Source organism: Eutrigla gurnardus, assembly GCF_963514095.1.
Source record: "Eutrigla gurnardus genome assembly, chromosome: 15".
In the NCBI taxonomy this organism is placed as follows: domain Eukaryota; kingdom Metazoa; phylum Chordata; class Actinopteri; order Perciformes; family Triglidae; genus Eutrigla; species Eutrigla gurnardus.
Window position 1 is genome coordinate 6,559,139 of NC_139938.1, and position 26,867 is coordinate 6,586,005.

General features: G+C 41.3%; 1 protein-coding gene across 4 annotated transcripts in view; it reads left to right on the forward strand.

Annotated features, from left to right (window-relative positions):
* The window catches only part of specc1 (sperm antigen with calponin homology and coiled-coil domains 1), a 67,276-nt gene that overhangs the window by 2,533 nt on the left and 37,876 nt on the right, over nt 1-26,867 (forward strand). Inside the window, exons 1-3 of one of the 4 annotated variants that reach the window (XM_084029785.1) lie at nt 7,432-7,563; nt 12,178-12,362; nt 12,491-12,626. In XM_084029785.1, the coding sequence (XP_083885911.1) occupies nt 12,201-12,362; nt 12,491-12,626 (298 nt within the window). In that variant the 5' untranslated portion in view covers nt 7,432-7,563; nt 12,178-12,200. Of the gene's footprint in view, nt 1-7,431; nt 7,564-12,177; nt 12,363-12,490; nt 12,627-22,481; nt 22,879-26,867 lie in introns of those variants that run through there. The other 3 variants (XM_084029786.1, XM_084029784.1, XM_084029787.1) reach the window with 3 other exon arrangements.

The window sequence follows — 26,867 nt, forward strand, 5'->3', positions numbered from 1 at the left end:
ACTTGTATGTGCAGACATGTGGACACAGACAAAGTGCTGAATAGGCATTTAAGATTAACTAATGACCAGGTATGGGATGATATGAAAATGTCATGTCACGATTATCCTGGCCAAAATAATTAAGATTCACAACATTATCCAGATAATCATCATAATATGCTTAAAACTCTTAAAATGATGTTACGATTTGTTAAGAAACACATCTTTTTTTTTAAGCCATCAAAGAAAATCAATAACATATTCTTAGATTAGGTGATCAAAAATCATGAGGTCTCCCTGCATTAATAAAGGCTAAATAGAAAAAAAAAAACATTTTGTATCCTGTATTTTCACTTGTCTATCGTGATCTGCAATAACATCATCCCATCCCTAATGATGACTTAGATTCATATTAATCCTTACCTTTTCAGAGTATGTATGCATACCCATGCAATTTGGGGTTGGGGAGTAAATGTGCATGATGACTTGGTGTCTTGGCCTATTTTGCCCATGTGAAAAGTCAGGGGTTTTAAAGTTTGTAAGGATTTGGAAAAAAAATTTAGCTTGCATGAAACTTTGGCCACAAGGACTCGTAGTGAGATACCCATCTTTACCAAATCACAGATCACTCTGCTGCCCACAATAATGAGGAACAAGGAGGATGCTGAGCTGTACCAGTTTGAGCCTGTCAGCTGAGTTCATCAAGTTCATCAGTTGCTGTGTAGTGTTAGTCTGTAATGACCTATCAGTCAATATAGTGACAATTCTGTGTTTTGAATTTAATTAGAGGGGCAACCAAAATCATGTAAATGTCCATAATATTCTGCAGGTCTCATCACAGTGGAAAATGACCTAATTCCTAAAATGGTTTGTGAGATTTAATCATTAATAAGTGTCTTCATTTGCAGAAATTTAGTTTGAGGCGAAATTACTGTTGCCGAACAAAATCAAGACCACAATGTGAATGTCCTGCTGGTTTTGTCAGAGCAGGGCAGTTTTGGAAGCTTGTGCAGGTCAACAAGTGCACAGACCGTGTCCTGATTCATAAAGGGATCAACTGAGCAACAATTTCCCCTGCATACACTATCAGGTAAAGCCATTAGGAATTAACGATCGAAAGCAATGTGTTGCTTAGTATGCAAGTTGTCTTCTTGAAATGAGGCCCAAGATCTTGTGTATTGATTCATAGTGAGAGGTGGATAGTAGATCACTTGCACATATAACCTAGCCGGTCAACTGGTTGGTTGTAGATGTGGTGCTGGAGAGAGGCACTGACTGGGTATAGTTCCTGAATCCGGAGCAAATGTTCAGTGGGACTCGACATCACAGCAGCTGAAAGAGTTTTTGAGCTTCGTTTGTCCCTGTGTAACCTTTTATTTAGCCTTTATAGCTGTGAATTGTGACGCTCTTGTTTGTAACAGGATTAGCCTTCACCCTCTTCAGCAGGAAGATCTTAGAAAAAGTCCTCTTTCCCACTCTCACACACACATTCAAGGGAAAGCACGAGCTGAGAAGTTATTATATGTTCTCTAGAGGCGAGGTTTGGTCTGCATACAGTTGGAGCAGCACGTCCTTCACTGCAGTGGAGGAGGCTCTAATTGAGGAGATAAGAGGAGATAGACCGATTGCAGCAGGAATGACCACTGATGTGGCATCAGTTGAATAAATAAAAGCATCCCTATTTATGACAGACTGTGAGGCTGCTCAGTGTGCCGCCAGCAGGTTTTAGATGTGTTGTGCAATATTTTAAACCAATCCTTTTACCTTGCTAATGCACAGATGGCTTGAAGTCTCCACAGCATTTGCAAGCCTTCCTTCCCTCATTTGTTTTCTTCTAAAGCGTCATCTACCAAAAGGCCGGTGGAGAAAAAAAACACTGCACTGGCACAGCAGTGTTTTCTGTCTGAGAGGTTTACACTATATTAGCTGTGAAGGAAGGTATCGCCAAGCATCTTTTTCCTCTGGCTCTTTCTTTGAATTCAAGAGGATCCAGGAAACACACTGCATTCTTGACAAGCATAACAGTCGAGCTCACTTGCTCCAAGGAATGCTAGAGTTTCTGTAAATGGGTCATTTGGGCCACGACTGAGGTAAAGCGGAGATGTGGCCACTTTTCAAGGCAAGGCTCCTTTTGCCATCCCTGTAGAACAATGTCTTCCAGAAGTGATAATGATTTGATATCACCGGGTTATGCCGTCCAGGTAAACAGGATATGCAAGTCTACAAATGTGACGTTCACACGTGTGTGGGGAGTGTCAGTGTGTTTGCTCGGTAGCTAAAAGAGATCTGGCTCCATTGTTATCTCTTTGTGGTCTCTCATCATTCAGGTTAAGTTGAACACACCCAAAGTGCACATCAAATAGCTTTCATGCCAGAAGTCTGCATACTGTAGCAGAGCAAGGACTGCTCCTTTTATGTTGCACAGTAATTCTGCTCAGTGTTATAATCCTATGGTGTTCCATTGTGGAAAACCACTGAGCTCTGTTTGCTAGTCGTCATTTTAGTCCCTCGCAGTTCTCATGGATGCTTTCCTCATGTTTCTATGGAATCCGCCCACTCGCTGTACATAGCCAGCCAGCCAGGCAGACAGGAAAGCAGCTGAAGTTTCTGCAGTGTGGCTCTGACTGGCTGTTTATCAGACAAGAACTTTGACACCATCAGAGCAGGAAGTTTAGACCTCGAGGGAGCCTGGCTCTGAGAAAGATGAAACAGAGGATTATGCAGATGAATTATGCAACAAGATGGTATCTATATCAGCTCATACTAGTTGATGCCTGGTGAATCCAGGACAGAGCCGTCGTTTGGAGATAATTGATGGCAGTGACTGCTGCAAGGTGGCACAGTTCAGTACATCAGTCATTCTTTGTTTGGCTTGGGTCAAACACATCAGGACGTCCATGCTTATATCCAATTTTTATGAATGGATTCATTTTGTTGTTTCCATTAATGTAATGAATTCCACACGATTTAGCAATATCAACGGCTAAATCACAGCGTGTGTGTGTGTGTGTGTGTGTGTGTGTGTGTGTGTGTGTGTGTGTGTGTGTGTGTGTGTGTGTGTGTGTGTGTGTGTGTGTGTGTGTGTGTGTGTGTGTGTGTGTGTGTGTGTGTGATAAAATAATGGGCAGATCAATCGATAATGAAAATAATAACTTGCAGCCCGAGATGAGAGGATTTATTATTCATCTATAACTGCTTTGTTGGAGTTTGTGGTTGGCAAATTAATTGTATTATTGAATAATTATTATGCCTATGAGTCATTTGCTACTATGAAACAGGACATTATATAATTTAATGTTCTGGAAAGTAAAATTTAGCTGTTAATTTGTATAGAAATAAGTTATTCGAACATAAAGTGAGAAATACCATGTAAACAAAAGTTGTGGACAAAGTTTTGAAGCGGGAAAATTGTATCAAATGGAGAATTTAACTTCTCAGCTGTCACAACTAATGATCTCGTAGTCAGCACTTATTTGTTTGAAAGTTCTATTGATCTATGACCAGTTCAAAGAAAATCATCATCTCAGCACTTTCCTCACAAGCTCTGCTTTTGTCTCTTCTTTAACTAAATGATGCTGATTTAATCAGCAGCTCTCCTCTTTAGGCTTTGTCATATTCAAACGTTGAGAAGTAGTTCTTCTGTGTTTTGGTCGAGATATTATGGTATCATAGTAGAAGGCTTGATAGGCTTCTAGGTTTATTTTTTCGGGCAATAATTCACATCAGAGTCTTTATACATTTAAATATAGCCCCAAGAACAATACAAGCATACATAATACTTGTGAACTATTGCTTCTTATGTTCAGATTTCTTAATTTCCAGTAGTGAAATTTGAACCATTTATTGTCTTATATTTGTACAGCTGTATGTGTTCTAGTTTTCTGTCTCGTCTTTGCTCACATTTTACTCTCACAGGATGACTACAGAAAAAACGTCACACATTTGCTGCATTGTTTAGTGCGCACTTCGCTGCAACTTCCCCGATTCATTTTTTTTTTTGCATCCTGCGTTCTAGTTTCAGATCCCTTCAGACTAAAGGGGAAACCCAGAGGGAGAGCAGAGACCATCTCACAGCATGGGACACAGACCACACTCAACTTCCTGTTTGACTTTAGCTGAGATAATGACTTTGCACACACAACTTCCTTCAACCCAGGTGCTGTACAGATGCTGCGGATCAGGCACAATTAATGCACATATTGCAAGCACACATATTTGCCTAACGCACATATTATCGTCTCAAATAAGACTGATGTTAAAGTGAATGATTATACAGAAAACTATGTTTAGCAAGACGTCTGTTATTAATTCACTAACTCTAGTGCTGATGTTGGCCAGATGTGCAGCTGCTCTGACACTATCAGTAGCAGCAGTGGCAACATATCAATATCACCCCAACCAAACAGAAGCAAAGATAATATCTGCTTGTGGTTGTAAGACATTTACTGTCAGTATTCTGTGTTATGGTTCCTCATATATCGTAGACTAAAACAACTGTGTGCTCTCATATAAATTCATCTTTAAATCCTGTGTTGCAGAGCTTCGCGATGGCAAGACATTCACTCTCAGATAATATCATGAAAAAAGGAATGACTGAATGAAATCTTGTTTTGCTTGTACTATAGCCCGTTTATTTTCACATTTTATATTATAAAATATGAATAGGTTGATTATTATTAATTTAGGTTAAATTGCTGAGTGCACAACTTAATCCTCTTCGAGATATCGTCTTTAAGATTAAACAAATGTACGTTGTTGAGTTTCAGACAATAAAAAGTGACTGCTGTGACTTTAGACGGAAAAACCCCACTATAAATAAAATGTCTACTTATTTTTGTCACATAGTTTTAGCCTATTGGAAATGTGGGCACATTCACAGCCAGATGGTTTTAGTTCACTGGATTTTTATTGGTTGAAGCTTGAAGTAAAAAGATGGAATCATATTTAATTGTATGGGAACAACTATGTAGTTTAGACTATTCACATCAAGAGTAAATAGTATGGACTGAGACAAAACATCAATGTTCTGCCCAAATACCATTTTATTATTAAATACCTTGATGTCACAAGCTATTTTATATATGTTGATGATAATAATAATAATAATAATAATAATAATAACTTAAATGTATGCACAATGAACCTCGTCTGAGAAAAAGGCAGGCTTCACATTCTGATGCATATACAGAAGTACGGTAATATACATATTACTTCTGTCATTTCTTTCCCACAACAATATACAGAGAAAATGGGCATTTTTCAGGTATATTTACAAATGGTGGTTAGTCATGATTAATCCACAGCCACCCTGGGATTAATCCGATTAAAATGTTTTACCATTTAACGGCCCTAATTTGAAGGTAATTTTGTGTACAGTTTTGGAAGGTATAATGAGAAAAGGCTCTTCTTTTAATGATCCTGGAAAAAGCAGTATTTTAAGCCGCACACTCACCATCCTTGCACATTTGCTTTCACATCCTTTGCGACTGTGTTGTGTCTATGTGGAGAGTCTGACTCAGTGCTCTTTCCTGCGGACGGAGGGAGGAAAAAGTAGAGAATGAGAAGCAGGCGTCGCTTAGGAGCTTCAGCGTCTCTCCTGCCACCTCACCCTGTGAGCCTTCAGCCACATGACCTTATGTTCCATCATTATTTATTTATATATTTGGCCTGTCTCATACTCCAGGGGTTTGCTGGGTTTCCTGTTTCCTTTTTCACCCTTTCTGTAAGTGTTCGGTTTTAATTTATACAATCTTGGCAATATGGAAGCATGTTTGGAAATTTCCAAAAATGTCCTCATATGTAAGTTGGCTTTTTATGGGAGAAAAATGGTCTGTATACTTACACGTATAATTACTGGTCTCTAGTTCTTTGCATTGCCTCCAAGTCCATGTTCTATATTGGGAGAACTTGGACTGTTTGGCCACTTACCAAAGGAAAAGTGAACTCCTACAAGTTGGTCAGGGCACCTGATCCTCTGACTTTTCATTTAGCACTAACCTCTCAGTGGTGGAAAAGTCATCTTGCATGCTTTTGAGTAAAATGTCTCTGAAATGTTAACATCTTCAGCAGGCACCTGAATTTAAAATGTGCTCTCAGGCATGTTTGCTCAGTTTGCAACCCTCCATAAAGGATAGACTAGAATAGAAAACAAAGTCACATTTGTCTAGTATATCTCCTGAGATGCCTTTCCTTTGCCATCCTAGGAAAAGGCAAATTACAACAGTAGTAAGTCTGTTAATTTGAACCATGTTTCAAGTGTCATGATGCACTACTTCAACAGAGACCTTCTAGAAACAAGTATTTTTTGTGGTGGTTGTCTCGGGTCAGTTGCTACACAGACATGTGACCACTTGCAATGAACAATCACAGGAACAGAACAGTGTTTTCATAGCATTTGGCGAGGCTGCAATAAGGCAGTGTCTGCCAGTGGCAACATTACAGAATCAGTGTAGTCGAGAGCATAGTGTACGTCAAATCACACTGGAAATCTCTATCTGCAGTAGCTGGGTGTGAAACAACTTGCGGTGCCATAGAAAAAAATTCTGAACTGGTTCTCAACCCTCTGCAGCGCCCTTCTTAAAAAGCTGTTTTTGTGGCTGTGTAAGGGTGTGGTCAGACCAAGTTCCTCAGTTTACCACTTGCCACAAACTGAAGCCTGTTTCATCCTGGACCAGAGTGCAGCACACTTTCTACCCACAGGCTCTACGGCCTTGGCATGCCATACGTTGTGGGATCCAAATTAGACCAGTATGGTAGAGCATAAAATGCAGACCCCTCCACAAATGATCCACCCTCACATTAAGAAGCATTTCTCAGACAAAGACTGGCTTTGTCAGAGTTGCTAGCTGTTGTTTATGCTCAAACAGCCTACAGACCACTTTGGGAATAAAGAGCCCATGACAATGTCATTAATCAGTCTTTATTTTTCAGACTCTACTTCAACAGCTCAGACATGAGTCGGACACAAATTTCACTGAAGCAGCAGAAAAGCACGGCTGTATTTTTTTAAGGCAAGAATCCAATGAAACAGTAGTGTTTCACCCACAAACCACAAACACACATGGTCCCATGTTGAATCAAATTAAAAAAACACTATCCTGACAACAAAGTGCAGACACCTGCATTTCTTAACAACAGCGGTTTCAGCTGTGCGATCATAATGAAAATTGTTACCCTCATACAAACAGTGCATGGCCCAGTATTCTCAAAGCCACATGCTGGAGATCTGTTCCTCCTCCTGGTCCATTGTTCTTTTCTTGCTGTGTGTTCTTCTTGAGTGAGGAAAAGTCTGGAAAAAGTGTGAGAGGAGACCAGCATGCCCGTGGCTGAGACTCTGTCCCTCTCCTCCTCTTGTGTGAGAGAGAGTGACAGAGGCAACGACACATACAGCACAGCGGTTGGCAGCCTGCAGTACTTCCTCATCCTGACTGCCGTATTGAGGCAGGCAACCGTCGCTACTGACCCTTCAGTTTCGCCCACAGAGTCTCTTCGTATAGTTCAGGAAAAGACAAATATTTTAGTCTGATGTGCTTCAGGGCACTCTGGCAGAGGGCAGGCTTTAGGACAGCGTCCAGAACCGAACACGTGAGTGAACTGCACCACTATTCCTTTTTTTTTCTTTAGCACTTTCTCTGACACCAATCTGTCATCACTCTCTTCCTCATTACTCGTTATTTTAAGCTCTGAGATGATGTTTGGAAACGTTGTTTTATCTCCAGTCATTGTTTTACTGCTTCGTAGGGATGGTTGAGTTTATTTGGGATTGGAGATGTGATCATTGATTCAAATTCGACAGTTTGAAAGGACAAAAGTGAAGTAATATTGTATAATAAGTTAGGACAAAAGTGAAGTAAGAACATCTGCATCTGCTGCAGATATTTCTCCTGCCAGGTTTGTCAAATTCCTGCCAACGACTGGAAGTAAAATTCTGAAAGGGAAATGTGGCCTCTGCTAAACCTGTGAAGTACTCTATGCAGGAGGAGAATTTATCCAAGGTTTTACAACTGTGGCTGACCAGAGGTTGCTGTTTTTAGGCTTATGTTATATTTAGTATGTTATAATAGGGTTTATGCCTTTTGAAAGCTAACTAATCGGCCAAACAGGAAAGAACATAAGAGGATGTGATGACGCACCATTCAACCTTACATCTAATATCCTTTTTGCTTTTTTTTTCAAATGCAGTCAGGACCATACCGGTATGAGCTGAATCACTGCTCATTGCTGCTTTTGGTGATCTGTTGTATGTCAGCATGATTATGTGATATAGCAGACATGATATGATGGTAAAGAGATACCTTAATTCAACCTTGTTTGGTTTTACACTGTGTGTTGCAACGGTTGAATCTTTTTCAAGTTATTCTCTGTGGATGGAATAAATTATATTAATTGGAGCAAAGCAGTGCAGTCACACCTGAATGCACTTTGCCTAATTAAGCACCGCCATAAGAAGGTGGCAACTTGTTTTCACAAATGCAGTTTCCCCCTGTGATCACTGCCATTTAAACACATATTTAAAAGAATCAGTGGCAGGATGTTCGCTCTTAAACACAGTTCCTAGTGATGGGAGAAAAGGTTTCACGCTCATCGGCTCCATATTCTGAAAAAGCACAAAGACTGAATCATTGAAGTGTAGTTCACATGGCCGGTCCTGCACTGTTCCAGGGCAACCTGCATTTAATGTCAGAAGATGACCAGTAGTGGTTAGCTTGGAGTTCCCTATGTGATCTGAGGCAATTTGCGGCCGTGGCAAGCTAAGTCAGCCAAGTTACACATTCATGCAGTGAAAAGTGTAGATGCAAGGAGGTATTTCCTCTGTAACTTTAACATAGTCGTGGGTCTGTGCAGTACATAGTAGTTTGGTTCTACTGCTGTTGCACTTAATATGAAATAATTATATCTGTGCATCTTTTTCAGTAAAAATCTAAATAACACTTTTTACTGGATTCATGTGTGTAAGTTCATCTGGCAAAATGGAGGAACTTGCCTTAACGGGAACTACTACTACTACTTTCTATGGCTGTCTTTCTATCTATGGACAGATTTTGTAACCGTGATAGCGATGCAAAAGATGCAATCATAAAACTTTATAGGTGCGTAGTCAAATCAAAATGAAGGTCAAACTCGAAGATGAAGATCCAAGCAAGGGCACCAGAACAGAGTTCCTCAACTTTAAAACCTGACCCAATTTGGCTCGTGTGATCCCGTCAAAAGATGGATTCTAGTTTATGGATGTGATCGTTTTTAATGCATTTATAATGCATTTAATGAGAGAGATAGATGAAAGCAATTGAGTAGTATGCTATAATCCAGGATTTATTAAACGTTTCTAACTGAAGGCCCACTTCCTGAATAAATTGGGAAAAAACACATGACAAAAAAAGAGAAATAAACTGGGCTGTAAATATTTGTTATGCCACTGTCAGCTGTAATGATAGCAGTTAATATTCTGTCAATCAGTTTTGTGTCACTGCATCCAAGCTAATGTGAACAAGCTACCACTGGCAAAACAGTGTACTGGCAAAACAGTGACTGTACCTGATGTTGTCACGATTGGCGTGGTGATATTCAAACATAATTGAATTTGTTTTGTTTTACTTATTTTTTATTTAGGTGTGAGCAGCACATTTATATATAAAATTGATGAACTTTGTAAATGCCATTAATACAAAGAAAATCATTGAATCAATCCATTTGGTAGTGTCTCCACTGCCCACCCGATGGCGCTCTGATGCCGACCAGTAAGCCCCACCCCAGTGGTTGAGAATGTCTTGTAAATAATTGGTAGAGCTATAAAACTTTTTTATTTGGTCTGATTTGGTGAGCTTTTTACATTATGTACGGGTGTTGATCTTCCTTTTGTGATAAAAGCACACAGATCAGATATGTGAGTGATGGTTTTAACCAGAACCCAACTGATAACAGTTGGTCTTCACTCCCAGTCCCAGTGCTTTCTCCTCTCAACAGTACAGGCCAACAGCAAGAATGAACTTGGAAAGTTACCACTCTGTCCCATATTCAGCCTTCACATTCATCTTCCTGTTTCTAGAAGAAGTATAATTAAGGCAGACGACAACCTATTACTTATGACTCTGTGGTTACTACAAATTATATTTGGTTTTCTAATTTAGTATTTTTTTTAAAGAAATGTCCATATTTAACTTTTTACCAGCCTTGTTTAAGCCAGAATGTCATCATTCTTCATATTTGTTTTGTCAGACCGCGCAGGCTGAGGTCATCTTTGTTAGCTAAATTACTGTTACAGGGAGATGCCCAACTCGCACTCTGTGCTTTAACTCTGGGCTATTTGAAATTTAAAATAAACCCAGCTGTCTATCTCTCAAAGACTTTTGGGTTACTATTCCTATCTAGGCCATTGTAAAGTAAGTGGGACACAGTTCTGGCTCCTGAGGATCATGTCTCTACAGAGGACTATGCTGAGGTCATATTTGCAGAGTTTAATCCTGTGTTGATCCAAGGAATAAAGTAGATTAGATAAAATGACATATATATATATTCTCCAAAATGTTAGGTTGTTGCTTAGTTCCCTCTCATTTCACATCCTCATTGTTACCTCACTTCCCCATTTAGCATACACAGAGATGCAGGTTGAGAAGTAAAATATGTGCTTGACTGTAGAGAGTGGTGCTGTAGCCTTGCAATCTGATAGAAAAGGAGGTTTTCGGTTCTAGCTGAGACGTTAGACTATCAGACCAGGCAGGAGTTAGTCACAGGATCTTGCCTAGAGAGATCTTCGTATCATATGATGGACCAGCAGGGAGATATGGCAAAAAAGTTGCATGCAGCATGTTCTTTATCAAATAAGTCCCTAATCACACTCAAACCTTCTCTCGTATACAATAGAACACATGGGATGTCATCTGCAGATTTTATTTATTGCAGGACAGTTTTTCCTGCTCTGAACTGTTGTGCTACACATTTAATGCTTCACTCACTGCAGTGGATGAAATAAGTAGGCCATACCAATTCAGAGCAGATGGGAAAAACTGTCTCCTCTGTCACCATGTCAAGGGTTAACTCGTTCCCCTGCTTGCAGATACTAGAGGCTATCCCCATTAACAGCATGATGCCTCTCAGAGGCAGAAGATCAGGTTACCTCAAAGCTGATCAATGACTCAGCCAGTCATCGGGGAGCAACAGAGCTCTTTACCAGTGCACGTTCTCCTTGGTTAAGTGCACTCCTACCTCTTTCCATTTCCTACAGCTCCTCTTTGCCCAGATGAGTACATTTCCTTCTGGAAATCAAATGCACACCTTTTAACAGTCTCTGTGACCACATCCTGTTGGAAATGGAAAAATTAAGCCATCATTTTACTGCTTTTTAACAATCTTCCTTGCAGTGAAATGGCTGTTGTGGCTGTAACCAGCTGCATACTGCCTTCTAGATCTGTGCATTGGTCAGTGCCACTGGTTTGAACAAATCAAGAGTTTCACTCTCCTCAGTCTAGCAGGAAGTCGTCCAATGGTGTTGCTGGATTAACCTCAGCTGACCCCAAAGGCAACTCTTGGCTTGTTTACCTTAAAACAGCCACAAAATGCCATAGTCCTATTAATATAAAGCAAAGGTGTGGTACTGCCTAATATTCTGTGCTTCCTCTTAAATTTTATACAGTTGTGGGAGAAATTCTAATTTTGACCCACATCTATAGCAGGTGTATCACTAAATCTGTTTTTTATTTGTAATGTTATTATTGCTTAAAATATTTTTGTATGTGTTCTTCTGTAGCAGTTTCCTTGGAAGATTTAGCTACTCCCTGATAATGGAAAGAGGCAGAAACTTCAGCTTTGGTCAAAATGAATACTTTGCAGGTGTTGGTGTAATATTATTCTGTTGTTTTAATCTAGGCTAGATTGTAGCATTGTCAGCAAATTAAAAATGCAAATTATTTGCAGTCCAAAACAGCAATTTCACAAGTCAAAGGCCAGTTTCTCACAGTGTCTGTTGTTCAAAATGCGTTTCAAGTTAATGGAAGATCATGTGCTCATATTTCAGCGGTGCTTACTGGTGCCTCTGGCATAGTGGTTAGAGAGCAACCTTCAATGAGACAATACTGAGCATCTGTTCTGGACATCCCACCAGCTATAGAGGGGCTGAATACGCAGCACATTCATGTTTCAGGACAACCATTCAGAATTCTGTTGTTGAAACATTTCCTCTCTCTGTCTGGATTTCTTTCTCAGGTGTAGTTAGCTGACACGCAGCCATGATGAAATCGGGCGCCACGAAGGTGGGGCTGCCCAAGCCGGGACTCCAGGAGCGGGCTAAGCAAGCCTCTTTTGCCTCATCTTCCTCTACAAACACCTCCACAGCCATGAAGACTTCTAGATCCTCCAACATGCTGGCTTCAGACCAGCGCCTCAGCAGGGTGAGTCACATGCACACTGTGATATACCACAAACTAGTGGAAGTGATGAAGCTGATTAAATCACTTCAGAACATTATTCAACATTATTAGACCTATACTGTTGATAATAACAGCAGATTTGTTTCTAGCTGAAAAGAGCCAGCAGTGATGATGCCTTAACGAAGCCTGCACTGGGAGCTGCTGCCTCTGGCTCCCGGATGAGGAAGACAGTAACCACTGGAGCCATCTCAGATCTAACAGAGGCCCGCCCCCGCAGCCTGTCCGGTAGGAGACTACCACTGTTATTTAAAAAAAAAAATGGGATGCAGAAAATCGGCACAAACATCTGCAATGTGTTTGTTCACAAATTATGGATATGATCTGTATTTTCCATCATGGTTTTGAGATCCTCGTAATAAACACTAGGAAAGCTAGAAAGCTAGAAAAACACAGTAGGAAAGTAGTGCACCTAACCATTTGTGACCACCAGAGGGCCACAGTTCACCACTAAAGCTGCATGTTGCAGCTTCCAGGTGCTGGTGGTAAATTGACTTTTTTTCTTGTATCTCTTTATTCTCTTTTGATTGGCATTGAAGAGATGCAGGTGGCCGAGGACTAAGGTTCTCAGGGTTTTGGTCCAACAACTGAGAGACTGGAAGCATTCATAGTCTGCTCCTCACTCAACATCTGCTCAGCTGTGTGAACAGCAGGGTATGTTTTAGAAATACAAATAAGGGAAATTTACTTTTTTTGTATCCGTGGACAAGAGAGGGACAGATTATCTTGGTGGTGTATTTGACTGGTCTTTAGCTATGGAGTCAAGTCAGTTTCATTATTAATGTTTGCCAACAATGATATTAGATAGATATGTGTTTCGATAGGTGATATTTGTGACTGTAGTGATTGCTGTAGTGCTCTTACCCACAACTTTGACTAAAACCAGAATGAAAATGTTGGTGGTGCTGGACATCCTCAGTAGCTGAAGGGACGGGTGTCAGGGTCCGGAGGCAGTACAATAAATGTCACTGTGCTTGGATGCTCTGTAAGCCATGATTGTATAGAGGTTCATCAGGTGCAAGTTCCAATGGCAACACTTTGCTTTTGTGATGAGAATATTTTCTATGATGGTATTGAATGTTTCAACTTGACCATCTGACTGAGGTCAGAAAGTTGTGGTATGCGTTTGTATTGATGCCAAACAGCATCCATATCTTTTGGAAAACTTCAGAATCAAAGTACAGACCTTGGTCACGGGGCTGTGTCGGTGGTGCTCCATATCGAAGCACTTCAGAGTTAAAGCCGTTGTCAGTGGATAGGGGAAAGGCTTCCGTACATTTTTTTTTAAATAGTCCTGTATTATGGCTGGGTCAGGTACCACACCAGAGGGCGACCTCCTCTCTCATCCAATGTCGGAAGTATCGGGTCTGCAGCTGGACGACACCAGCTCCACACCAAAATGTACTTCATGCAGTTGTTTCATAACATCTGGCTGAATGGTGTGTAGTAGCACAGTCAGACTAACCAGTATTCCACCTTGGCTGTAGAGTCGCTTCCACTGGATCCAATGTGCTTTTGTGGCTGGACTGCATTGTGAGGATGTTATCCATGTGGGGTGAAACTAAAATGCGGAATATTTGCTTACCACCAACCATGCAATTACCGTTGTTTTTATTATAATAAATCCCCACTTAACTGTACACAATGGAGACAGGCTTGTTTTGGTTGGGAAGAGTTAGAATGTTTCTATGAAGCATGTTGTAACAAGTTTTCATCATTCATAGCTGGATTGAATCATACATAGCCTATGTGTTTATTATTATATGATACATGATCGTTAATACAAGGCCTAGCTGCTTTGGCTGCGGAGGACCAGTCTCGCCTCCAAGCTTTGTTGCATCTGTTGGTCAGATTTCTGTTGTTTCTCCCACAACATTCGGCGGGATGGCTGTTTGACTGGGATGCCAGGACAGATCATAATGTCTTGCCGCACCAGGTTGGTTCGGTCATTGGGACCAGTGGAGAACACACTGCCACTGGTGCTCAGCAACTGTGCTAGTTGGAGCTGCTTGATGAAACTCTGGCCATAGAGCTCCTGCAGGTGCTGGAGAACAGTAGGGGAACTGGTGACTGTTTGTTCTGGGTGGACAATGGTGTCTGCAGGCTGCATGGCTTCTGCAGGCTGGCATAACCTTGCAATGACCCCCATTTTAATTGCTACAGCAGTGTTTCCAGGACGATGCGGGAGTCATGCGACCAGCACTCTGGTGGGATTCAGCATCACCTCCCCTTTTACTTGTTTGCTAAAGTGGGTGTTGCCCCGCTCTACATACTCCTGTCAAGCATCCAGCACCACGGTCTGGGCTACTCTCACTGCATGTGTCTTTGTTTTGCTGTGTGACAGGAAATATGGCACTTCTTCGCCAAAAGTGCAATGCGATGGTTTCCAAAACCCCCAAAAAGCGTGCTCAGGATGGGGTCTTAGGAGAGCCTCATTGCCAGCTATATTAGCAACCAAGAAATACACGATCCCCTAGTAGATGAAAGGAATGTGAACCTACCTGAGTACAGGTATGTCCCCAGGCCTGACATCAGGCAGAGTCTTTACATTTGATGGCTGGAGGTGAGATTTCTGTGTGAATAGTCGTGAAACATGGGCCAATGTTATCTACATTTATGTGACTTCCAGAATGGCTTCTCCAGCTCCTCTAGCCCCTTTCCTAATAACCACATGTGCAAAAATCTACCCCAAATAAAAAAATGGGATCTATTAATTCGCACATGGCTGCAATATGCTGCTCCTAAAAAAGCTAGTGTTTAACTCAAGGCTTGTAATATTCTAATAGTCAACACAGTGAAAGAAACCCTGCTGTCAGATGCTTTTCCAATTGCTTCATTATTAATCTCCCTAACTACGGTGTTCAGCTGTTTACGGCTTCCTGTATAGGTGTGGCAGATAAAGAATCTCGGAGGTAACCTCTCAAGTAACATTAAGCACACATGAAGGCCTTCTGGGTGTTGCAGGAGAACACCAGAAGAAATGTGGAGATCCTTAACAGTCTTAAAGCTACTTGATTATTACGTCAGATGCTGATAGTTTAAAGCAAATTGGACAAATGCTGGTGCCACCTGCATTTGAACACATTGCTGTTGTTGGACACTTGTGGTTCATGCCATCCAGGTTAATTTCCTTTGAGTGAATCACACACTTTCCTACTCATTGGGAGTATTGCTATTATCTATTGTATTCGGTGGTATTGTAATTAAGGCGTCCCACTGTAAACAATTACAAATAGACCTGATAGCAAAACATGTATTACATATAGGACAAATATGGTGGTAGATAATGACAGGGATTTGTTTGCAGTAATTAATGTTCCAAGCACATCCTTGGAAAATCCTCTGTGAGATAGTTGTTTGTTTTGGTAGGCCATCCACACAGTGTGTAGATGCTGTGCTCCAGTGAAATTCTCATTCAAAGGGGTGTTGTGCTGAGCAAAGATAATTTAATTCCACTTGACAAAAGACCCCAGAGGAGCAGAGAAACCAAGGCCAAGTGAGGCTCTTGATTCTTTCAAACACAATTAGGCCGTGATTTCGCCCAGCCTTTTTTGTTTTTTTCACACACGGACAGATTATCATTTTGTGCTGATCCTGTCAAATTGCTAGGAATCATGATACGTTTTGCTAGCCAGTTTCCAGAAGCCAACCAAATTATTGGTCTTAAAAAAACATCTCTAAAATAGGCATAGGTGTGATTGGGCATCCTCTGTGTTTAGTTTCAAACTAACTTTATTTCCTATTTATGTGTTCACATAAAACATAATGATGATTTGATGTCCTCAAGCATGATTAATCTATTTAATGTTCCCATAAGGCAAGCTGCATTGTTCTGCGCCTGGATTGGGACTCAGTGCATGTCAAAACATATAACAACAGACAATGAATGGATATGCCAGACAGGTCTCAAAAATCAAGCCAGGAAGTGGAAAATCAAATCTGACACCTGAAAGAGCAGCAGTGGTAAACTATGCAAGCAAGCAGTGTCATCATTCAGCCTCCTGCTCTCAAGTCTAAGTTACTGTGCCAGACCAGAGAATTCTGCTGAAATATCAACACATGGGAAATGCCATGATTTGAATATAGATTGGGGTGGTGACCCGTGGTATTTTGAACTTGTTGATATGGAGATGTTACACTCTTAACATGTTGAAAGTCTCTGTGAAGTGAATATTCCAGAATTCAGAATGAGCTTTTTGACGTTTTGGGACAAAAAATATTCACTCATATACTGAGATGTGTCTTCAGGCTGTTTTTGGTGATATTGTCACCCATCAGTGTTTGTCAGGATGGTCATACACAGATCAGGCTTCTCCCCAGATATGCGACATGACGCACTGGCAAGAAGCAATCAGGTCTTACTCGGCTCTAAGGCACACTGCAGCAGGACTGGCGTCATACCCGTCAGCCAGTAATTGAGTCTTTTCTCAGAGGCCCAAGTATATTTGTGACTAGACTGTGGACGCATGGCAGAATCCTCAGTGAGGAGTTTTACTGAAGGGTATAATATATTACATTTTTCGGTTGCTGTTTGTAAACACGCAGCATTCGACGTTGGCCACTCTTTCCTACATGTGTTGGGGGAGAGAGAAATATAGAGTGAATGAAGAGAGGGAGCGATGTGAGAATGAAGCAGTGAATCAGAGAAATAATAATTCTGATTCTGAAATACTAGTTATTAATAAATAATTAGTAATGATAATTATTTTTCCTAAAGACAGTAAAATATGAAGAGCAGAGAAAAATATAGGCAGAGGGCCCCTCCAAAGTTTATACCATAGACTGTATATAAGGAGCTGACGCAGTCATCGTGACATCAGCCAGTTGGTTTGTGGACTACGTTGACTCGAGTTTGGCATTTTGGTGCCATCTTGGATTTTTTGCAACAAGTGCACGGAAGTGAATATATCTGACAAACACAAGCGGCACCCCAACTCGAGTCGCCCCCTGATGGCCAGTAGAGAGAATGCAAGTTTAAGGCACTTCAGCGTTGGCTTCATCACTTTACAGAAGCTGAGGTTGCCCCCTGGTTGTTACAGACACTGCCACACATTTTAGTAGGTCATAAGTGATGATGGAGAGGTGTTATATTTGTATCAGTCTATGCATTGTTTTTTGAAAATTCCTCTATATTAAACCTTTAGGTTGATTGGACTTAACTGGATTATTAAGCAACGCACCATCATTTGCACTACATTTCTATCCAACAACAAATACAGTATGTCATTTCGTTTTATACTGTAGTTGCACCCCCACATCCTATTTAGCTTATCATGGATAATTAATTGTGGGTTTGACAACTGCAGTGATTAAATGCATCATTTATTTTCTCAATTTTTAGCAGAACTGGGTCAGATGTGCCTCCAGATTCTGTGCATGCAGGGAAAAGCAAATACACCAACAATATAGACTCCTTTTGCCAATCAGTGTCATTTTAAAAATACTGCAGCACATTATGGAGCCATGGAAACAGCGTTGTGCTAAATTTGTGCTACACTACATTCAACCAAGATTGTCACTTTTATTAGGATCTTTGGAAATATTTTCAAGGTACATTTTCCATCTCCAATTCCAACTAGACACCAGCTATGCAGTGATGGGCTTCGTTATACAAATGAAAGATCTCACTGTTATCATTAATCGTACGTGATAAAAGGCTTTTGTCTTTCTAAAAGACTTCACAACAAGAGTTCAGCACAAAAAAAAGATGCAAGCACAATAGCTATACTTTTGTTAGGCGTTATTAGAATGAAGTCAGATCATAGTTGGCTTGAATGAAGGCTTTAAAACAGTAAGGGTTCCTTGGAAAACACTTTGTGGTACACAAGTTCATGACACATACACACACACACACACACACACACACACACACACACACACATACACTATTGGCTAAAAGGGTCAGCTGACTGACAGTTTGAGCCCGCCCTTGCCTGCCCTCACAGCATGCTGTACTAATGAGTCAAAACTGTTATTTTTGCTAATGGAGTCCGTCCCCTATCCCACTTGGCACTTAACCAACTCTACCGTGCTGTCAGACAACGGGTTAAAACCTAGCCTCGTCCCGATGACTTATTTAGAACCCCTCATCAATAATTTAGTAAAGCTTTCACTTGGAGAGAGTCCCTGTGGAGTGGGCAAGGAGAAGAGACAGAAGGAGATAAGAGTCACACTCTATAAATATCAAGCCTGGTGGGTGGGGGTGACTGCAGGGCATAACTTTACAAACGGGCACCTCAGTGCTTTCACATTGATCATTAATGTTTGGGTGCATGGAGTTTAACATAAATATCTTTCAGTGAGTATTTCTTTGCCTGATTCACTGAAGAATCAAGATCCCACAACAATCACAATTGTTAAATATCATTAATCTAGCTCTACTGAAACTTCACCCTCTGTAGAAACGTGTAACAATTAACCTTTTGCACGTTAGTAGAAGATTTAGCCTCGGTTTTGTATAACATTGCCAAACTTGCAATGGAGATTAGGGTGTGGTATGCAAGTAGCAGCTAATGTAGCCTTGAGTCACTAAGCAGAGATGAGGAGCAGGCTACGGATGTCTCGTAGCATTCTCTTCTTTCTGACTCCACATCCCCAGATGTCCTTATTTTCAACTCCAACCGCCGACTTTAGTAACATGACTTAATGAAACATTTGCAATTTTACTCCATGAGATCGATAAGCAGACTTTGCGTAAAATTAATGGAGTTGCCCTTTTAATGCCCAAATTTGTGTGACTTTGAATACTTTTTCTTCTGTGACTTTGAAGTGTCAGCAGAACTGGCATCCTAATGGATAACAAAGACTCAAATTATGTTGTTTTGTGTAAATACATTTATACTAGAAATAAATAGGTTTACAATGTACTCTATGTGATCCATTTGGAGCCCATCATTGGAAATAGAATACAAAATTACACTTAAGTACAAAAGTATATCATACTTAGTTCAATTGGGACCTAAAATGGACCATTTAAATGTTTGTGACTCCACCTTCTGTATTTTCTGGTTGATCCCCAAAGGAATCTGCTTTGCTCTAATCATATTTTCCTTTGCACTAGATCGCAATTAACTCCTTGTTGCACGTGTGTATGTTTGAAGCATCTAGTATCACCTTCTGCCTTAAAGCTGAATCACGAGTTGGCAGATTTGAAAACACACGCGGCTGCCAGTTTGACAGACATTGGTCCTGCTGCATGCTGTTTTCTCCTGAGTGACATGTGTCGGCACAATACTGTCACCTCATAACTCTCCCTCAGCCAGACCATTAACGTGAATGACCAGGATGAGTTTAGCTTTACCAAGAAACATCACTTTTTCGTCCTGTTCACCTATGAGGAACATTGTACTTGATTGCACACATAGAATAGTAACATGCAATCACACACAACTACTTTAGATAAAGTTTCATCAGTACCCTCTACTACCGGTATTGTTGCATGCAGTTTACTAAACTCTAATTCAAATGCATCTCATGCTTTTTCCATTCTGATTGAATGTCAAATAGAAGATTTACAGAAGAAGAGTTTTTTTTGCTGTGTCATTCCCCAAATAGCCATCAGTCAGACATAGGACGTTCTTTTCCTTAACCTCCAGCCCTCTGCTCTGTGAAAGATCTGCTGTCAGTGAGTGATTGACATGAAGTTTCTCTAAGATTGATCATCATATACCGGGTTTGTCAGCCGCACCAGATGGACTATGACAGTCTGTTCCGTATTAATCCCCTTACAGCTCATACAGTTTCCCCATTGCACCAAATTCAGAGGGAAGATGTTTTCATGATACAAGTGACCTTAGTTAGTAGTCACAGTTAAAGATAAGCAGAGCACTAGCGTGTGTGTGTGTGTGTGTGTGTGTGTGTACATCTCAGACACCAGACCCAGCCGTAACATGTGGTCCCAGCGGGGCCCCGTCTGTCTGTGTGTCAGTGTTTGGGAGGGAGGAGGAGAGAGATGTATGGTCCTTGAGCTCCTCATATCTGTCAGATGGATTAATCAAACACGCCTCAGTCCACAGGGACACCTCAGCCTGCATCAGCACTCAGCCATGACAGACACAAACTGACACGGGCAGTAAAAAGAAGCACATGCATGTACATGCAGCTGGGCACACACAAATATGCATGCAGAATTACCCACACCTTTTTTTGTCCCCTACACTGCCCTGTCCAAGTTTAAATGTACTCTACAGTATATACAGTATGATAGTGCACTCTTCCGTTTATTATGCATACTGTGTATAAAAGGATTATGGCGAGCGGAAATGGCTTTACTTCACTATCTACGCATCTGGCATCAACTCGGACATAAACACACCTGGCCCCTTTTAAGTTTGTTGACCAGAGTTTTGGCATCAAGTTTTAAATTCCTCTCAACTTGTGACCCCAAAGTCCCCTAAATATGCAAGACAGAGAAAAATGGTCTTGCCAGATCCTGAAAGAGGCCTGTTTGGGCTCACACAGATGGACGTCCTGTGGTGAGGAGAACATTCTTAGCTGGATTAGAGGCATGTTTGTTTACCTAGGTAGATGTGCTGCTCCGAGATGAGGGGAGAGGAGAATATTAAGAAAGGAAGAGGAAAACGTACCGTAACAGTTTATGCAACATTCATAAGATGTAAAAAGGCTTGGAAGTGTCCGCGTACAGTAATGTTTCAAAGGATTGAATATTCAACCTGGCCCTGTCATGTAGCACCCGAGGCTTTCCTCACAGCTATTGGGGATTGGGGATTTTTCTAAGGCTGGATCTTAGAGTATTATGTGCATCTAATACATATTGAACAAAAACACTTCTTTAAGTGTGCTTTGCTTTATTTTTCTGCATTATTCTGCATTTATTTCCATGGTTCTTTTCAGCAGTCAATGAAAAGACAGCTTCTGGTAGCTCTGGAAGACTTATGCAACAGAGATGCTCATCCGACTAAAAATACCAATGGTTATCTGTGTCAAGTGTGGCTTTAATAAATTGATGACGCAGTGGAGATGGATTTTGATTTCTGATAAATAGTACTTCATACAGAGTTGTGCTCTTTGCTAACAGGCTTCTTATAGGACAGTTTACTGCATTGTAGACACTCTGATAGGGTGACATTGTGGAATCTCATTGTATTACTGTAAACTGAGGTTGAATAAATGCTCTCTTGAACAGTTTATGCTGTTTCAATCCCTGTTTTTATTGAAACAGTATAGAGTTACTGGGACAGAACACATGAAATAATTAATTTTCAACTGCAGTCCTGGGCAGGTGTTTTCTTGCAACTGGTATAACTGATACAAATGTATTTTTGGCCCATAGATGAATTATAACTATCTTTTTCTTTTATGTAATTAATGGCAGCAATTTTCCTGTAATTGACCACAATAACCGAAAGTCATTCTCCCTTACATCTTAGTTTCTCCATGTAGTTCATGCCATCCTAATGATTTAACACGTGCATACATGTGAATGAGATAGGACAGAGGAAAAAAACAGCCTTATCCTCACGAGCCCCACGCAACCCCACCAAAACTAGCACACCACCCATCATCTTTATACACATGTAGGCACGCTCACATACACAGATATGCTATTGTTCCCTGCTGGGTGAGCTGCTGCAAGCCTGGGTTGGACTCTTATCCCTGAGACCAGCATCTCCTTTCTCCATGCATGAAGTTTTGGTGGGAAATTGCAGATTTTGTGAGGGGGGAGTAGGAACAGACTTTATGTGAGGTCCCAGGCTGCTAAGTTCCCTTAGCAAGAAAAGACAAAAGCTGCACTGTCACCCGCTGCCAAAAATCCAAATAGTGCCTTTCCTTTCTTCCTGCTCCTCTTTCCTTTCTTCTTCCCTCTGCCCTCTTCCTCTCACTCTCGCTCTCTCGCTCTTACACTCTCTCGTCTTTTCAGTACCAGTGAGAGGGAGGGTTCATCTCACCATTGTTCATCTGGCGTTGGTGAGAGTAAACTGGCTGGCAGCAGTGGGAGGAGGTGTGTTAATGTGTGCAAGTGTGTATGTGTGTGTGGCCTGGTAAGCCACTCCCCCATTGAGCTGATTCCAGTCATCACAGCAATAATGAAGTACACACGACGCTGCCCACCCTCCCGTCAGCCTGCCTGCCGGCGTGACATACTGTCACCGTTCTGGAGGACACGCACACTCTCACACATTCACACACACACTCGCAGTCCGTCACTGACAGGACACGCAGCCTGCCTCCTCACACATGCATACACACAGTCGCCCACACAGTCCTGGGAAGGAGTGGAGGAAAGAAAAGAAGACCTAGTAGGAGCAAAGAAGAAGAAGAATTTTATGTCTCTTATGGCTTCCTCTCTGTGTGACTGACCGGCGCTGGTCGTGGCTGCTGAACAGAGACTATCAAACGCACACACCTCTCTCCCACAGCCACGGATTCTTGGATTAGTCCGCCCCAGTGTGGAGAGTGGGAGTCGCAGAGCGGACCGACATGGGGAACCAGGCGGGGAGACAGGAGGAAACAGAGTCAGGTCTGCTTCTGTTGTTTGGTGGATTGCCTCAGCATCCCTCTTTGTCTGTGTCTGTCTTTCTCTGTTGATGTAAAAGGCAAAGACATACATTTGCTGAATACAATAGAGATGAGTCAATCTTTTGTCATGTCAGGCTGCGTCTCTGACCCGACAAGTCCTGACTAATGAATACTGACTAAATGAGCACTGCCTCCTGATTAAATGCCCTGGAGTAATAGAAGCTGTTAAAATGGGTTAGGAGATAGTTATTCTGCCCTGTTCTGCCCTGACGTTATTTGTGTGAGCGTGTTTACACTTTTTGTGCGTGTAATTACTGATCTTGTTTGTTGTTTCTGTATTCAGTCAGAGCAGATCTGTATGTATCTGTTAGCACTTGCATGTAGATATTGGGCGGGGGAAAGTGCTGAGTGAGATTTGTCTGACAGTAAGCATGAGGGAACCTGTCAAAGGAGATGGTATCATCAGTCTCACGCTCACATCCCTCTACTGCCCCCAGCTCACTGCGCCTCAGTGAGATTTCCATTTCAAAGTCCCTCTGAACTGCATTCAGCAGCAACTTCACGCTCATCCAAAGACAACCAAGCTCTCTCTCTCTCTCTCTCTCTCTCTCTCTCTCTGTGTTTATATATATATATATATATAAATATAAATAAACTGTATATATATCATATGCTTATGCTGTTATGTGATACCAACAAAAACACTGAATACTGAATAGACCAGAGCCATGTGCAATGCGAGGGCAACAGGCATGGACACACACACACACACACACACACACACACACACGCATGCACGCACACACACACACACACACACACACACACACACACACACACACACACACACACACACACACTACAATGAAGTATTTTGTCAGTAGTGGGTGTTAAGCTGCATCACTTCATAGCTGTAGCTTGTGTTGCTTGAAGTAAGCTCATATTGGAAGGCAAAGATAGCAAGCTGCTGCATGCTTAAAAAGATTAGGTCCCAGTTTCTTCTCCATGCATGCACACACACACACAGCATACACTGCACAGTTAATACATTTTACACAAAACAGAAATATTGTTGAGTCAAAAAGTAAGAACAAAGGAGAATATCATTATCATTGACTTTAATAATCTAATAGTCTAATCCCTATTATTACACATTTGGGCAACTTGTTGATGAATATTTCTGGTGCAAAAATAATTATGAGATTGTTACACATAGGTGATATGTTTAAGTATATGGGGTTGAAAATGGAAAAAGTCAGACAGGGTCAAATTGCTCAGCCAGTGAAAGAATACGCCATCACAGTCACACTAATCAATCATGTTTTCCGGGCTCTGAGAGGTATTTAAACTCTGCTTGGTGCAGTCCTCCACAATCCTCGTTCCAACTGCCTATAAGAACCTCCATTATGAAATGAAGTAGTCAGCAATATTTATATAATGAGCTGTTATTCTTATCAATGACCCCCCCCCCCCCCCCCCCCCCATCTTGCTCCTCCATACTAAATGAGAATTGATCATGAAATGGCTTGATATTTCATTCCGCCTCCCTGTGACATTATCGATCCAAGAGAGCAACAACCAAAGACACACAGAAATCTCTCTAATGTATTTCTCACATGGTACTGTAGTGGTATAATTTTAAATATACAGATGTTAAACCTCAAATTGAAGCAGTGGTTCATTGTTTTATTTGTTCTGATGGACAGTATGTAACTCTCTTCATGTGTTTTCGTTCCACCCAGATAGTAAAATGGCCAGCTGAGGTTTGTCAGACTTGGCTTGGGAAGTAACGGTTCTGGTGCTGGAAGGAAGGAAATAAATGTGGGAACGGGAGGAACTGGTTCACATTTGATTGATGGTGTTATCTCTGAAGTGGCAGGCTAAGGAGTAAGCTGTCTGCTATCAGTGATAAGGAGGTCCTTATCAAACCCAAATTACACTGGAGGCTACTACACCGAGCCTTCCTGGCTCCTCACTGGCTCAACAGGAGAGTGGCCAGGACCAGAGCCTTCGGTCAGCATGCTGTCAGCTGGTGATGAATAGTCAGTACTATTTTGTCCAATAACAGTGGGTTTATTTTGGGCTATAATAACTCAATCAGCTGTACCCATTTGGGCCCAGGATTAAAGGAAAGTTGAAACATATTTGTGTAGTGAGCTAAAATAGGTTGTCGTGACTCTCACATGCTCAAAAAAGGGAAAATTCACTCACTTGTGATCCCTCCAGAAATGTGATTGGAATGCTAGCTATGATAGCTGTAATGATGCTGCCAAAACTTGGAAAAGCACAGGCTTTTTTTATACCAATGTAGGAGTTGTTGCGTTGTCATTGGAATAACATTGTTTTTGCATGGAAACATCAAGCTATTATTTTTGTATGGGTGCTGATATAGGAACCACGCACACCTCGGCTGACATTTCTCAATTTGAACACTTTAATTGCACAATTAAATGTGATTTAAAGTCCCTTTGAATGTCCTGACAGCTTTGATACAACTGTTGTGTGGGGATTTGAAAATAATGCCTTTGTCACCCAGTTGGTGCGTGGAGTTTGGTGACCTCACGAAATTCCCATCATATGTAAGCAGACAGCCAATCAACTGAAAAAACCCGTGTGCGTGTGTAGTTAAAATTAAAAAAAAGATTTCTGCTTGCCAGCCCAGAAGTGCAACTTCAGTGTCTTGGCCAGTAGATGTCTGATGTTTGGAAGCATGTTGATGATGACTTGGGGGTTGTATGATATAGCTAATGTGAAACCAACAAGTGACAGACATATTTTCATGTTGTGTTTAATTAGGATTAAGTTCTATGTGGATTCAGCTTGGTGCTTTAAATGTAATCCTCAGGTTTTACACATGTTGGCCTCCTCATGCAACAGCAACATTTGTCTTCCTATTTTCTTCAAACATTGGGATATTTTGCCTGTTGGTATTATTTTAGCGGCCCAGCGTTGAACTTCTAATACTGATGCTAAATGCTTATCTCATGCTCATCATTGTGTCTGGTGGGTAGCGCTCCCATCGGAGCAGACTTCAACACCACTGTGAGCAACAGGACAAAACGTGGAAATACGTAGATTGTTGTGCTATCTCAACACCCTATCGGAGCAAATTAAAACAGAGCAGGGATTCAACATGAGGAAGCAAGTTTGTCCAACCTCTGATAGGGGAGGAAGTTCATCAGTCATACTTTCCATGGCACTTAGCAGTTGGTACAGTAAACACACCGGCCATTCCACAGAGCTTTGTGTTTGCAGAGGGAGGCGTGTGCCGTTTAAATGTCCTGTTTGTGTAACAGGAGACTAAAGCAAGTTGTCACATTAAAGCATTTAGGGCCTGAGCTCATCACAATCACAAATTTATAGCTGAGAAACTAACCAGGTGTATAAAATTGTAAGCCACTGATCCTGTGATCATGTGTTCAATGCTGTCTGCTATCTGGCAGTGTTTAGTTCTTGAGAACAGCTCGCTCAGATCACTATAACTTTCTGAGACTGAAGTTGGGAATACTGGGTGCCATCTTGTTGATTATGTGTCTTTGTCCAGTCACTTCAGAAAGTGGCACAGCTGAATTCATTCACACATCCTTGTGTAAAAAGTGGCTTTGGTAGTGCAGGGACTTCTTGCGGATTGTATGACACAGTCAATGTGATAGATTTCTTTGGTTCTCTCCAAGATGAGGACTGTCAAGATGGCATGAATTTCCATGCTTAAGTCCACCAATATTACACGGTGCTTGAAAGCGATGCATGAATTTACGTTGCCTTGTGTGCTTGTTGGTCATGTTTTAAGATGTGGTCCATGGACAGGGAGCCACAGTATCCAAGTGTTGCTTAAGATTAGGAGCCGATGTTGTAGTTTTTTTCCAAAACCCAATTTACAGCTTAAGCTTTCTGAGGAATATTTCTTTTTTTCTTTCCTTTTTGTGCTCAATCCAGGAAAGTAGATCACAGGTTAATACATCCTAAGTCTAGTACCAGTTATTTCAAAGG